The sequence below is a fragment of the Periplaneta americana genome, chromosome 11 (assembly GCF_040183065.1).
Source record: "Periplaneta americana isolate PAMFEO1 chromosome 11, P.americana_PAMFEO1_priV1, whole genome shotgun sequence".
Taxonomy (NCBI): Eukaryota; Metazoa; Arthropoda; class Insecta; order Blattodea; family Blattidae; genus Periplaneta; species Periplaneta americana.
Window position 1 is genome coordinate 73,150,565 of NC_091127.1, and position 16,966 is coordinate 73,167,530.

Sequence of the window (16,966 nt, forward strand, 5' to 3'; positions counted from 1 at the left end):
TATTATTATTAAATACTCAAAGATATTTGATATAAGGAAAACGCGGAGTATGTTTTTCTTAACATTGGATGTTATTATATTTTTTCGTATAAGACCAAATTCTTAATATCTTCATGGAACGTGAACGTAGGCCTAAATATGAATATCCATAATAGTGCATTGTTTTAAAAAGGTCTTACAGTGACAGTGCTTGTGACCGACATAAAAATAATTAATTCTTTTTATTAACTATATCACTTTTCAATATAGATTTTTGTAAAGACTTAAAGAAATTAATTATTAGAAGTGGTTACTCTGCATGAATAGCTGTTTTCTGTTGGTCTGTGATACATTAATTAATTACACACATTTGCTGAAATTGTGCACTGTATAAATTGAATAATGTGAAGGTTGGCAATATTGAGATACGAGTAATGTTATGATAGTTCTTTTTGAGAATTTATTAAATTTTACTCAGCGAGAGAAGGATCGGTTTTATGCAGCAACTTGTCCGTGAATATTCCCTTAATACGTTGATGCAAAAATCCTATCTTCCTCTCGCTCAGTAAAAGTGTAATAAATTCTCGAATAGAACTATTACAATATTACTCATATCACAATATTACCAACCTTTACCCTATAGGCCTAATTCTTTTTTTTTTATAAAAACACCGTTTTATGCAATACGTAAAATAAAAATTTTAATTCTTGATTAGCTATATCGTTAATTATTTAATTTATGAACGTCTTTGAATGATGCACCAAAAATATAAAATACAGGGAACTGAATTGTTGTGGAAAGAGAAAATATGTCACATAAATATTGTAATTTACGAGTAAAGTTTTGAGTAAAATTTTATATCAGGGATAAAGATCTTTCCTATGAAATATTAGAAAAATAAGCAAGTTCATTAAGAAGAATAAAATCGTGATAGTGATGGAAGTATCAGTACAAAGAAGATAACACTTTATGCCCGATGTCGTCAACAGGAGCTAAATATAATATATTAACCCTGAGTTTATTAACTTCAGGTTAAAATTTTAACTCGCTCTTGCGACTAATGCGTTCCACCAAACTTCTTCGGCAGAGAGTTAGCTAACACAGTTATTATAGTGTTGTGAAATGGGATAAAGAACTGAAACTTTAGACTAAGAAGAAGTTATTTTACGTAACTCAGACGTAAATACCCAGAGATATTTCATAGAAGGAAAATGCGGAGTATGTTTTTCTTAAAATTGGACGAGGAAACTAGGAAAAGTACTAATTTAGATGGCCATGAACGAGAATTTATTTTTATGAACGCATCTTTTTTTTTTTTTTTTTTTTTTTTTAGATTTAGATTTTATTTAATAATAACATATACATAAAAAAGTTACATTAAAATATCCCGAAAGAGCAAAGCTCGTGTTCGGGGACAGTTCCGTTACATAGATATACATACTTTGTAGACAAAATACTTAATAAGAAAGCTCACATAAAGATGATGATAAAATTAGTAAATAATAATACTAGTAATAACTGAGTGAAAAAAGAGACTATGTTGAGATTGATGGATTAATATTAAATTATTATTAGTAGTATAATTAGTTGATATAGTAACCAAGATAAAATAGAAAAATACACTTTGGATAGAAATAAATTTGTTTTACAATACATGGTACATAATATATATATATATATATATATATATATATATACAGGGAAGTCTGTCATATAAATTTTTTAATTCTTCATCTGAAAATTTCATTGCTCTGGATGAAATTTTATTATCGAATTATATAGACGTGGACCATAATTTGTACTGTGTAGTAAAGCAGCAGATGTGAAATATTTAGGTTCAACTAATTTAAGAATTTCATTTCGTCTTGTATTATGAGCATGTGGCTGAGCTACAAATTTCATTCTATTTTTATGATAGAATTTCATTAAAGAGTATTTATAAATTTGGTCAATTCTAAAAACATTCAATTCGGAATGGATCAAATTTGTTGGATAATCCAGTCGCCTTTTCAAACAAATTTTGACTATACGTTTTTGCAACATAATTAGAGGAAAAAGAGCAGTTTTTGTAATGCCTCCCCATCCAGTTATACCATATTGGATAACAGATTCAACTATAGCCAAATAAACCAAACGTAATACATGAGTAGGCAAATAATGGCGAAGGTTTACAAATTTGTAAATTGTTTTACGTATCCTGTTACATAAAAAGATGATTTGTCTATTCCATTTCAAGTGCTGATCAACAATAATTCCCAGGTATTTCACATCTACAGATTCTTTCAGGCAAGGGCATTTACAGGTTGTAGAGAGTTTACAAAATGAGTTGTGGATTATTAATTTTAAATGAGAAAGTGATTTCAATTTGCTGCATGTGTCTTTTGTTTCCTTCCATAACTCCAATAGTGACCAAGAAAATGCAAGAGATTGGTAAGAGAAACAGAAGCTCAAATTTTTAGGCAATAGAAAAATCTTTACTAATATACATGGACATCATTTTATTTTTACTTCAATTTTTATTGTACCAGAGTTTTTTAATGTACTTCACTCCCACCCCCTCTACTAGTAAACTTCCAACCGTTCTTCACACAGAACCAAGTGTATACAGTCAAAGTCGCCGTAAGGTCATAGTGAACACAAACAGTACTGAGTGAGTATAGTATGTTCCAGAAATATGTTCGCGTTTTCCAGTGACGAAAGAGCTTCCAATATTGAATCATATTTTTGCACAGATACTGTCGTCCATTTGCCTACATCGCATCCTGGTTCCCCCCACCCGCTTCTGCTGACCCTCTGTAAATGCTAGTGGCCGGGCTGTCTTAGCTCTTTTCTGAAAACATTAATTTCTGTTAGGAATTAATTGGACGTCTACGTAATATTATACAACTGTTTAAAATAACTTAAATTAAAGGGCCTCCTTAATTAATTGTCACGTGATTTCCCTCCTTTTTATACAACCCTGCGACAAAACTCTTGGACGGACAGTAGATAGCATGTCTGAGTAATTTTATCTTTTCGGATCGGGCAGAAGTGAAGATTCAATTTACAGTACGAAAGGTACTCTTTTAGCCTATAGAGCCGGTACAGAATTATTTCAACATTAGTTACTAGTACGAAGGACGAAACTGGTAATTGGAATTAGGTACAATAGTCTATAGCGCGATAATATGCAAAAAGAACTGAAGCTTGTATCGAAATGAACGGCCACCATTTTCAAAAATGTGTTTAAATATCCATATTATGATTATTTTTCAATTTAACTTCATTCTCTATATTGTACGCTAATGTGATGTAGACAGTATAAAATACACTGCATAATGAATACGTCCACATGGACAGCTCAGTTCGTGAGTTAAAAACACTAATTGTTAATACAGTACTGTATTTTGATTAAACAAAAATCTAATGAAAATTATAAAACTCAAAAGCGCAATACTTCCTAGTTTACGTAAATGGATGAACTACTTTTCTTCCCTCCTATACCTACTAAAGTGATTTGTTTGTATATTACGCCAGTATCATCGAACTCCAGTGGAAGGGAGTAGCAAACGGTGTTTCCGGTTCTGAACTTTTAATCCAAAGGTATAGCCAGGTTAATATTAGAAATGTTAGTAAAAATAAAATGATGTCCTTGTATAAAGGCATCGTATAGTGCAAAAAGACAAATCGATAGATTGAAAATAAAGGAAAAGGATGAGGCGCAGAAAAGGATTCCAGAAGAATTCAGTACTTTACTGTTGCTCACATTACCGTCAGAACAAGCAAACAACTGAAACGCAAGTAAAATGGTACATTTGATAGAAGTCATGAATAACACGTGGACATTATTCAACAGAAGGAAACTTTTTTATGTACCTTTGTTTCATTGATGCTATAGCTGCAGACACCTTAGAGACAATTCTACTAACAGTAGCTTTTGTAAGTCCAACATTGTCGCCAATAAAATTATATGAAAAATCATGTAGTATAATATCTCCATGACAATAGTAAGTTACCTGAAGAATAGGAGAGAGACGCCTCTCTCTGCGTTGTGTATTCTAACCTCTCGTGAATTTCATCAACAATCTTAATGACACGGCTTTCAACGATCTATATCTCCTTACAAATTGTTCCTCAGGTAGAGGAAATAAAATATAAAATTGTATAACACGAGATTAAGTTTTAAACCCTGTTGATGAAACCGGGCCAGAGTTTTACTGAAGTTGTGAATTTGACTGTAAATTTGTGGATTTGATTTCTTCTTTTTTAACAATGCGACTAAAATTGGATTTTTATACTATATTTTAAGATTACAAATAGTCATGAGGTGAAATTTTGAAGGATAAGTTTGGAAATAGGAAAGAAAATTTAGAGACACAGACTAAGGGCTGTGTAACTTCTTTCTCGAAAGTGAACAGGTTATGGAACAAGTTACGGAGAGTAGAAAAGAAGAAAAGTGTAACAGGACAAAAAACGGGACAGCATGTTTGCGGCAGAAAGGCTAATCAGGAGGATTAAATCACAGCCAGTTTGCGTTAGTTATGGAATACCCGATTGCGGTATATCGAAAAACATCTTTGAAGCCTGATAACCTGAAAGGGTGTCCAAAAAGTAACAGCACCACTGATTTCGTAATGTTCGCTTAACGCAAAAAATAAACTATCGATAATAAAAGAATGTTGATATTTCTGAACTAAGCTTATAAATTAAAGTTGCCATCACTGATATCGTAATGCTCATTTGTATGTTTCAGTACCTACATCTACTCACGAACGTTTTCTACAGCAACATGGACGTAAAAAATGACAGAGTTATTGAAACCGAAAGAAGAAATAAGTGTTCAATTATCGAAAATTATAAATTTGGCAAAGTGAACTGTTTAAATCGTGTGTATATGGGAGGAATATTAGAATGGAAAGTTTGGACTATTGCAGTACATTAAAGTGTTGGGGATGAAATTCCATGCAACAAAGTTGTAGATTTTTATGAACATCAAACGAGGTGGCATTATTGTCACTGAAGTATAGTCATATTTTTAACCAAGCCGTGGACAGTCCTAAGACTGTGAAAATTGGGAAGGAAAATGTGGCCATGTGTTATAACAAGAATTTACACACCCCTAAGTCAGTCACCACGTGTTGGTGAGTTTTGCCGCAAACATGCCCTTGAAACTAGCAGAACCGTGCTGCAAATGGTTTGCCTTTTTGACGCAAAAAGATTACGTTTCTAGAGAATTACCGCAAACGTATTTCCCCGACCAAAAAAAAAAAAAAAAAAAAAAAAACTTTTGATCTTCCATATTCACACATAAATACAGCAAAAGTTTACACACAAGTAAGTGACTTTTTATATGCTTTACATTGCCTACTGAACACACTACTTTAATAACTTTGTACTTTCTTTCTGTCTGTTCTAGTGCTATTTGAAAGTGGAAAAATGAGATAAATATTCATACCCTTTTCCGTGCAGCATCCCAAAAGCCTCACCACATTGGGATGAGGCTCCAGCATCTTCATGACCTGGAGTTCTTGTACCAGATCCGACCGCTCCTTGTCCGAAGCATTTTCCTTCAGTGTTTTGACTGCAACGACTGTTGTGCCTTCCCGACCTGTAACATAAATCAGCATAAATGAGATATGAATTCTTACTCACGAGTATAAGCGGTTAATATAACAGTGTTTTCAATACAGCAGACATTTCTGTGGTGTTGGTCAAAACATGATAACTCCAAAAAAAAAAAAACTGTTTTGTGATACAAGTATTTTTATTTTCACTTTTCGTATACAAATCATAATTCTAATTTACATACAAATGTGAATGAAAAAACATAAGATTAGATGGAGATATCACGGAATACTAAACAAAAGTTGGAGTTATCGTGTTCTGACTAAACATAAAAAATGTAATCATTCTGATAAGAATTTAAAGATTCCAGTTCACACGACTAAATGCTCATTTCTTACTAATAAAAAAAATCCTGTTAACTAGGATGTTGGCAAATTTAGGATTTCAACATAAATTTATTAAATATACAGTATTTTCGATTATTATTTTTATGTTATTTATTATTTAGCACTTAATTTCGCACAGGAAGAGAGAAATGAATTGGTTGAGAAGAAACTGTCTGCTTAAGAATGCACTGGAAGGAAATATGAACGGGAGAACAGTTCGGGGCAGAAGAAGATATCAGATGATGATGACATTATGATATATGGATCATATGCGAAGACAAAGAGGAAGGCAGAATGCTGGGTTTGCAGTGAAAGACCTGCCCTTTGGCAGAAAACTATGAATGAATGAAAATTTGCAAAGTGATTTTTAATAAATAATACATAAATGATAATATAATTTTGCAAGTAATCTAGAGCCACTGTAATGTTTTACAGCTCAATATATTATTCCAGCTAATTAAATTCGCCTATCTTTACGTTCTCCTTCACAATTTCAGCATTTACTAGGTTCTCCTTTACACACTCTTGTCTGCAACTGTGACAATTCACCGTTCCCAGTAATTATTTGAAATCCACATGGTCACATACTTTCCACAAGTTATCACATTAAAATACTTTGACTTTTCCTTAGGCTCTGTATTCGTTACACAACAACTGCTACTTCGCAATTAAATCTGAGAGTACTAATAAGAAAACAACCTGATGTAATAATATAATAAATTACCCACAAATGATTATTTCTTACTGAGACCCGGAACTTGGATAAAATAATACTACAATGTATCTGTAACTTGCATATGCGCTCAATAAATAAGTTCATGTTCTAAAATACGGTAACGGAGTGTTTGCTCAGAAAAGCTGAATGTATACTACGTACTTATTTTTAATTATATAAATCATTGAAACAGACATGTTAAAATGAATGAACGATTGTGAATAATTGTGTTTTCCCAGAATTATTTAGTAGTTACTAGAACTTTTCGAATTTCATCGGTTGAAAACCGAACAAATATGACTAATTCTTATGAATCAAAAGTTTTTTTTCATGCATTCCTTCGGAAGGAAGATATCTAGGCCCACTCGTTGGTTTTAGATAAAGGGAACGTATATAATGATAACATATTTAGTTCTTTACAAGTCATAGTGTAGAATTTCCTCTTGTTTATGGCACACCAGTTCAGAATACAGCTAGGTGGAATCTGTAGAGATGTATTTCTGTAATAATATGACCGATTCACACGGCTCTCCATTGTGTGATGTTATTGTAAGTTTGATAAAAGGGAAGAAGCCAATAAAACTTTCCTGGCACTACTTTTTCCATACGGTGCATTTCTAGATATCAGTGTTATGTAGCAGCCTGTAATCTATGACATCTGCTGTCATAAAAGAGCGTTTATGTGTGCTGGATTACTGACCGTCAATATCGAGAGCCTCGCAGCGCCAGACCTGCCCGAAGCATCCTTCTCCTAGGATATTGAAGACTTTGAGGCGATGACGAGGGAACTCCCAGCGGTCGTCCGGTTTGGTGCCACCTGGTGCTGGTGCCTGTTAATTAGACAGTTAAATTATATACCAAATCGTGCAACTACAATGGTCGCAGGGAAAGATTAGACTTTTGAGTCTCTGGTAAAGCACGTGGAAGGTACAGAGCCTACAGCAGTCCCCCCTTCCCACACCCCTATGTTACTCAGCTGGAAGTGCAGTTATATAAGCGTGGAAGTAAACTTAGGGAATATATCTGTGTGGCAATGTCGTATTCACTTCCCGTGTGGCACCAAAAAAGGGGAGTAACGTATCCAAAACGCAAAGTCTGAGGATTAGAGAGCGGATGGAAGTTCAAAAATATGTTATGGAGCTGTCATAAGTTACTTCTTTGCCTGCGGGGGCCTTAATCATCTGCACCACCACCACTACCATAATGATCATTACCAGTAAGATAATCGATACAAACAATCAACACGACCATTTCTAAGAATATCTCTGATACTACCATCTCTACTGACGCCACTACAAACATCAACATCACTAACAGCACCATCACCAGCACTATAACTTTCACTATCAATTTGACTATGGTGACCAGATTTTCAACCTCCAGAATCGGGACACCTTGCAAAGTGGGGATAGTAAATGAATTGTGAACTTTTTACATGAATTTACGTGAGAAATATAAATACACAATCAAAATAAACAGAATCATGATAAAAAAAGACACATTCCAATACGTGCATACAAGGTCTTAAGAACATAGAAATAATATACGTATTATACAAAATAAAATCGATTGCATTTGTTACATAAATCGTTCCAAAAAGAAGCCAGTTGATCTGCTGTGTATATTAGATTTTCATTACAAATTCCAATCTGTCCGGTTCCTTTCGTCTTGGTTGGTTTACCTCTGTTGTGAATATCCATGACAGTGCTAGTTGACTTGCTTCTAAGGGCACGAAAGGAAACTGTTAGCGTCTCTTGAGCTTGGACTTTTTCTTGTTCTTGTATAAAATTAGTTTCCTTGTTAGTTTTTATGTGCTTTCTTTTCTCTGCATAGAGTTTTAGATTACCTCGCAGATATCTGTTAGTGCTCTGTGCAGGAGTTCTTTTCCCTGTTCTTAGCACTCAGCATCAAACCAAGGTTTGGCTCCCTTTACCTCTGGAGGATGAGTAGTGATTGAATATATTTTTTTGTTCTAGTTGGGTCTGTGAGAGGAGGGCTGAAGCTTCGTCAATTTTGTGTTTTCCAGTTTCCAGTTTTATTTCTTCCAGTTTTATTGAGATTATACGTAACTTTGCTATTTTTTGTTGGAGCTCTGCTTTGTTAGTGTAATTGTTGATTCTACCAATAGATGATCTCTCAGAATGGCGACTGATGAGGAAGCGAGTATTAGTATGAGTTGTATGAAAGTGAAAGTTTGTAAAGTCAGGCTACTATACCATGCGCAATGAAAATGTTAGTTACTTAGCTGATCTCATGACTCATAACATCTCTCCCAGCCCAATAAGAACAAGTTGGAATACTGGGCAAGAGCTTATTATCTTGATGATAATCAGGATGACCACGACCATCATCTCTATAATAACCACAAAGACCACACAGCACTATTACCATTATCATCACCTTCATCAAGACCACATCATCACCAGCACTACTATTACCTTCAAATTACCTTGTCCAGTATCACCATCACCACTATCGAAATCAATTCCCACGTCATCACCAAGGCCATCAAAAACAACACAATCATTACCATTACTAGCATCATCACGCCCACAAACATGAAAAGTGTCATCAGTGTCATCATACCTGTCATCACCATCACTTTGAATAAGACCTACACTAGAAGCAACACTATCGCCAGCACCACCTCCACCACCATTACTACCACCATCATGACCTCCATCCAGATTACCACTACAAACACAATCCGTACAACAATCTCCACAAATATCACCAGTACTTCACCATTTCCAACATTAAAATTATCACCAACACCATCATCACAACTACCATTACTACCTTCCGTCACTAACATTAGCAGCGCCATCAAAAAAAAAAACGTTACGATCACAGAAATGTAATTTTAAACAATTGTTGAATGTTGCTACAGAATTGACAAGAGATTACATATATATATATACTATAGGTTATGTACATGTACATATGAACAGGTCATTCGTTATCTCGTGAAACCAACTTACGCATGAGGAGAAGAACATATTGGACTGGGAAGCTTCCCTCTCTAGCTTTTCACATGCAGCTAGTTAACAAACCAACCCTCACAATAAGTTTCTTACTTTGACCTATGGCGCACGCATGCATATGGTTTCACAATTTTAACTATGTGAAAAGAGCGGATGAAAATCGATGATACCGAAAGTAGTTGCACAGTGTACGTCAAAGACAAACAGAATAAGTGGAAAGAAAAACGAAGTACGAATGTTGATCTGGCAATATGATTAAAGCCTTGATAAGGAGCACAATAATACGAAGAATTGAAAGGGAATAGTTTTCGTTTTCATAGATATATTACGTTCAATAATAGCTACAACAAATTAATGTAACCAGCTACGGGATTCGTATGTTTTACATATTGAACTCAGTAATATCAGCACAGCTTGTAATATGTAGCATTTGTAAATCGTTAAAAGAGAGACCAAATCAGCCGGTATTGTATGAATTCTTTGACCTGTGTTTTACCGGTATAGCAAGCTGATTATCGAGGGCTTAATGTGAAACTAACGTAACTACTAGAGGTGAACAAAACTAACTGCCGCTCTCGCTCGCTGTATTCGTTGCATTTGTCTTTCGAGTATCGTCTATAACTCTCATTCGCTTCGAGTCTTGCTCATCATTCTCGATATAGTATTTGGTCGTAACTTTGAATACATACATCATTGAAATAAATAACATTAGAAATGTTTAATTGAGACAAAAATACAAAACAAAACAGTATCTTAGTCATAAAAATATTCTGGTTCTATTATATATTACCTATGGTTATATAAATAGAAAAAAATCTCAAATAAATTTGCATTTCTATGAAATATAAAACATACCGTTAAATACAGCATTAATATTTTTCTACTGGATATTGTACAATTGATCTCAAACATACGAAAAGGAAATCCCTAGCCTTTTAATAAGGACGTAGTAATCAAATAGGTAGAGATGATGTTTAAAATAGACTACATGATTGTTTATACATATATGATAGTTGCCAAATTAGATAAAAGTTCAGTCTGGTATGCTATAAACAACTGTGGCGATTCAAGGCTGCTTGACGTTCGAGAGCTGATCACTCCCGAAGTCCCAATGTCTTGAAACACTCACAAGCAGTCTTTACGTCAACGACGTGACGTAGACAACATTTTCGTGTGGGTTTTAGGCTTTTCGGGCGCTGTTAGTCTTGCTTTCTCGATCGTTGTTCAACTCTAGTAACTACAAACGATGTTTTATTCACAAAAAATTCTTAACAGGCAATATGCTTACTTCACATGAACTATAGCATCATGTTTTATAGCTACGAATTTGTATTATGTACTGTACAAAAATTTTCGAAACTGTGTTGTGATTTTTTGTGACCAAGCAGAATTATCGATTTGTGTAAAGACCTAAAAATGCCAATTTTTGTAGTTAAGTTAGTTTCACACTAAGCCCTCGATGTGAGCTCGTACGATAATCGGGTTGACTTTACCTTGCCAACATACAGTAATTCTATCAACATAGGTGTCCACGATATAAAAGCTCACCTGTTGGTTGGAGTCGCGGTCCCAGCCCTCGTAGCGGTTGCTGTGAGCTCGGGGTCCTCTCCAATGCTGCAAGGCCATGGGCTCCTCCAACACGATGCCGCCAGAGGGCTCCTTGTGCTGTAAGAAATTGGATCATTGATCTCATGTAACTGACTTGAGTCTAAGTAACAATTTGCTAACTAACAGGTAGGACTACATAGAATATATAAAGTATACATCTACAATTAAAATTACAAGTTACATGTGGTTCAGAAAAAAATTTCTTACTCTTCATTTATAAAAATACAGAAAATTTGGCAATTGTTATTTCTAACCGACGCACAGTGTGCAAAAAAAAAAAAACGCAAATCTATTCGATACTTTTTTTTTCGTCTACCATAACATGCGCAGGATAGATAATGTTTATTCTTTTCTTTAATTTCTGATAAGACTGCAAAACTAAGTGTCTGAATGAGATCATTCTGAATATGGTGTGAAAAAAACCTTTAAAAACTGTAGCGGTTTAGTGTTATGCTAGCAGGGGGTCCTGTTCTGTTGTTTATTTCATAAGTCCAATGATAAAGGTATTGGACACGTTATGGTCAAGAAAATACTAATTCCTGTTTACTAAGATGGTACAACATATTTTAAGAATTTTACAATGCAGTAAACATTGTAATTTTGGAAGGAGATCGAGGATTTAAGTCTGTCACTTAATGCAGTCTAGTCTATTTTCATCTAAACTGCAATTACTGATGGTTGCTTTTAAATTATCTATAGTAATGCCACAAGAGGTCTGAGATTTATTTGAGAAATCTCAGACCTCGAGTGACATTTATTGGGACTATTTCGTGAATAAAATAAAAATGTAAATAATATATCCCTAAAATTCGCTCATAAAATATTAATAATTGTATATTTATGAATACTTATCCTATTCAGACATTGCGAAGTCGAAATAGATGAATAACGATTACTGGAATACAGAAATTGAATGTTAGTCAGTAATGCCAATTGAGAAAAGCGAAATCTGCGGAAATCATAATTTAATTTAAACATTTTATAGTATAATTACAAATAACCTGATTGATACATTAATTAAATGAACAATTGTTATGAAGGAGTGTAATTTTCTTTAGATACAATGGACATGGAATTAGAAGATGAAGATGTAGATGTGGAAGTAGGATTTCGCACATTATTTAGTATAATGGATTCATGCTCATCGATTTACGTGGGAACAGTTGGCGACACTGACTAAACAAAAGAACGACCATGCAATAAATTGATAGTGATAAATTGAGCTGGAGAAATTATCGCGATGTATGACTGTGATTGGTTGGAATTCAAAATTTCATTACACTTCATTGGCCGAAAATGGAATGACGAAATAGTCTACTGTAATAAGCGAAATAGTCTACTGTAATTCCATGACCTGTAAAATTTACCGAATCAGTTTCTGTTCAGTTCGGTCTGCTCTCTTTAGTAAGTAAGTAACAATTCCAACATATAATGGCATTCTATCCGGAACTACCAGCTAATCAATCACGTTTGTCGTACCACTATGTCATAGAGCTGAAATGTCTAGAATGACCTTTTTTTTTTCTGAATTAAAAGTGGAAGGTCTGGCCGGCGTTGCTGTCCTGCTTTCATCTATTTCACCCTTTTCTGTGAATGTCCGTAATGGAAACGGCTTTAATGATACATGGCGTCGTGTCTAATAACACACTAGTATTTACATTGAAATTAATTAACACTAAGAATCCCTCCGGCACAGAGTAATTAAAATCCCAGACTATTAACTCCGCTGGATATATTTTGTTGTTATACCATAAAATTAATAAAGACATGTTCTAAGAACTGTAAATTACATCTGATTTAGAAAGTACAAGAATTTGCAAGCAAAACTGGATACAACATGCAGAATGTCGACAGAAATCCTCCGTGATAACAAACGGATATAATTTCATAACGGCGTACATTACGACCTTTATACTAGCGCCATAAGGAAGGAGGACTCAAATAATTCCTGTTTTCATTATATTCAATTGTCGGCAAAAACTATAGATGGCAGCAGGAAAGAATAGAAGCTGTTAATATGGTTTTCGTTCTGGTTTGCCAGTCATTTGTTATTTTTTAATTATAGCATTGTTTCAAATGTTCATAACCATCTTAACATCAACAAACCAGCACAACAGACATGTACAGTCGGGTAGTAACCAAACTTGTCTTTGTACCAATGATACATGGCCACAGAACAAGAGAAACAATAAGCAAATAATATAGAAAGATTCTTAATTGTCAATAATTAGAATCTTTGTAATTTTCAATCTAAAATAATATTTGCATATGTATAAAAGTAACAAAGCAAATAGATATTGATATGTCTCTATACTTTTTAAAATATTTAATGATGTACATTTTCAGTTTATCAAAAGAAATACTCATATGTTCAGAAATAGTTTCGTATGCTCAAAATATTAGTTCTACCCACAAGACGTGGCTGGAACAAGACAGAAATATGATACAGTATTTCTTACTATATCATAGAGTGAACAATATTTTTGTGAATCTAATAGTACATTTCGTATGTAGCACATATTAAACCCATACTTCTTTTCAAGGACACTTTTCATATTCATACGTTTTTAATGGCTATTGGACTTTATGCTCATTGGTATATATACGTGGCTACTTCAAGATTATTATTCTTCCATATATCTCACGGCTTCAGTCATTTTCACAGCTCTGGATTGCAGCATAATGATTGTTATAGGCACTTCAATTGTTTGAAGGTATATTGCAACATACCAACATTATACAAATATTTATCGAAAAATAATTATGTATACTTGACTTAGATTTTGAACAAGACTGTTTCTCTACATTACTTATTTCTTAAGTAAAGACAAATGTTCCACGTGTTATTTTCATATCACAGTATTCCTGAACTAGGTTAGTATTCGCTTTACAGATTAAATTTCAACATTACATAATTTCCAGTGAAATGTTTCTCTATTTGTTACTGTGGTTATCAGCAAATTCTTGAACCATTTACATTCAACTTCTTGTGATTTGGGGATTTAACTTCTGTCACGTTGAAAACCGCTCATAAAACTGTTCAACTCCACTGCGAACGGTAGTACCCAATGAAACTGCTTATCTACTGTGCATTTTACTCTATTGTAATGACTGACTAAAGTAATCCACCCATAGTTGTGGATATACTGTGAGTTGTTTATATAAAGGGTTGATTATCACTATCACTATTCCAGACCACATCTCTGTAAATAGGTCCTGATTAAATCATCCTAATTTATAAAGTTCGTTACATACCATATCATCTTTGTTCGCCTTATTGCGGTACCGACAGAGCTTCTTGCGGAATAGCCACGCTGCTATCCCTCCCATGACGAATAGCCCGCATACCAGGGATATAGGAATCACAGTGGCCGCCAGGTCAGGCACTGATGTTACCGTACCCTCCGCAGGGGTCGTTGGTGTCACGTTGTAATGGGCGCTCGTCGTAGTGGTGGGTGACGGGGTGGGCACTTTGACAGTAGGAGTTTCAGCCGTCTCTGCTGCTGGAACATATTGATTACATCAGCCCTCCAATCCAGGTAATAAGAAATATTTTAATTTAAATCAGTGTTGGCAGTCTGCAGGAAGTTTCTATAACGATGGAGAGTCGAAGCTACGAGAATGGGAAAATGAGACTAAATTTGAAATTCCCAAATCTTGTAGAAATTTGCACAGTTTTATCAGTTAATTAATATCTAATTCAGCGGTTACCAAATCTGCCGGCCCGGATGGCTCAAGCGGTAGGGGCACGGCATGTTCCTATCGCTTGGTCCGAAGGGTTGTGGGTTCGAGTCCCGCCTCGGGCATGGGTGTTGTGATTGTATTAGTATAAGTAAAAAACAAAGGAAACAAAGGTAAACAAACAGAAAACAAAAACAGATAACTTTGGAAAACGGCCTCTGGCCGGTCGAAATTAAAAAAAAAAAAAAAAAAGCGTGTGTCGTGATTACATCGTGTAATCACAGAAATTCAAACGGGTACGAGGAATTTCCTGTACATTGCTGTGTGTTTCATTCGCGTACTGAAGACAAGCAGTGGCGGTATCATGTCACTCTGCTAACTCTGTCTCTACTAGCAGTAACAGGTGGTGTGATTTACTTCCTTGTTTCTATTGACCCGTTTTCCTGTCCTCCGGACCCTTTACATCCGGAGGTTACATTTGTTATTTAGTATATAAGTTTTTTTTTAACAAACTTGACATTCGGACCTTTTACATCCGAGTATCTTAGAAATACGCCAGATAACTTATTTATGGTACGGTAGCTTTTGTACTGTTATTTTATTGTCTCTTTTTAAATACTAGTTAAGGTCTGAGATTTTTATAATATTTTATGCAGCACCCTGTTGAAACTGCATTTGTGTACCTCGTTTCAATCGTGACAACGTTTTTTTAGTTCTTTTAAGCATTCTGATTATTGTATTATGTCTCTGTTGTATAAATAATTTTAGATAAGGGCGCAAATAGCCATAGTTGCTGACGCGCCCTTTTTAAACCTCACTAACTAACTAACTAACTAACTAACTAACTAACTAACTAACTAACTAACTAACTAACTAACTAACTAACTAACTAACTAACTAACAGGTGGTTTCGTAAAGAATGAGAAGGAGAACTTTTTTGTTGTTCTGTCGAACAAAATGTAATATGTATACTTTGCTCAACTGTTCAATTAGGAATATATAGAAACATTAATTGACACGCTAAATAATGTATTATTATTATTATTATTATTATTATTATTATTATTATTATTACTGACCACGAAGTAAGTGTTTCTATAGTTCTTCTATACGTGCATGAATATTGATATTTTTAGAGCATCTCCCTAGAAGGAGAAAATTATTAGGTTTTCTCTCAACTTTAATCTTGTTAATCTTTAGATGAGGGTAACTATTTATTAGTTATTCATTTAATAATAATATTGTAGAAAAACTGATTCAATATTATGTGCCAACGTACTGTTAAACGCCAGGAATTGACATGTCTTAAATCATAGTCAGGAAGAAAAAGATGAGGTATATAAAATTGTAAGGAAGTCAGCTACATAATGAGGTTTGAAATATCTCGTGCTGTAAAGCCTTTTAATAGAACAGAATTTCTCAAAAGAGTAATGATTAAAATAGCTTAAATAACTTGTCCATAAGAAGTTTTTAATTAAAAAAAACTACGAATTTCTCTACTAAGTATCGAGAGAAGAATTTAGAAAATTCCTGATTATATTAAAGTGGAAGGTTAAAAGAAGAAACAAGAAAAATCATATATTATTGACTGGCTCTTGATGACAGCAGTGACATTACTGATACAGCAAAGCTTGAGATTTTTATCCGCGGGATTGATCAAGATGTTAGTACAGGAACCACCATTAGAGCCGACCCGGGTGGCGCAAGCCGTAGAGGCACGCAATGACTCTACGGCTTGGTCGGAATGGTTGTGGGTTCGAGTCCCGCCTCGGGCATGGGTGTTGTGTTTGTGTTAGTTTAGTAAACAGAAATCAGAAAAACTGAAAATCTGAAGAAAAAAAGAGAAATCTTTCGGAAAATGGCCTCTGGCCGGATAGAGAGAGAGAAAAAAATAAATTGTAGTTTTCATGCCTAGTACCTCTCCTCCGTCTCCTTACTTCATAGGCTCTCTGTCGCATGTAATCACTGCAGCTCGAGTTTTGGTCACCGCTGATCTAATTGAATACCGGCAGTGCCTACGCCGGCAGTTTTAGAATATTAAAGTGCGGAGCATTTAGCTGAATTTACG

General features: G+C 34.5%; 1 protein-coding gene across 2 annotated transcripts in view; it reads right to left on the minus strand.

Annotated features, from left to right (window-relative positions):
- Cad96Ca (tyrosine kinase receptor Cad96Ca) overlaps positions 1 to 16,966 on the minus strand; it is a 327,323-nt gene that overhangs the window by 18,312 nt on the left and 292,045 nt on the right. The window contains exons 4-7 of one of the 2 annotated variants that reach the window (XM_069839607.1): positions 14,473 to 14,717; positions 11,158 to 11,274; positions 7,326 to 7,455; positions 5,415 to 5,567 (exon numbers count right to left, since the gene is read on the minus strand). In XM_069839607.1, coding sequence (XP_069695708.1) covers positions 5,415 to 5,567; positions 7,326 to 7,455; positions 11,158 to 11,274; positions 14,473 to 14,717 — 645 coding nt within the window. Of the gene's footprint in view, positions 1 to 5,414; positions 5,568 to 7,325; positions 7,456 to 11,157; positions 11,275 to 14,472; positions 14,721 to 16,966 lie in introns of both variants that reach the window. The other variant, XM_069839606.1, reaches the window with a different exon arrangement.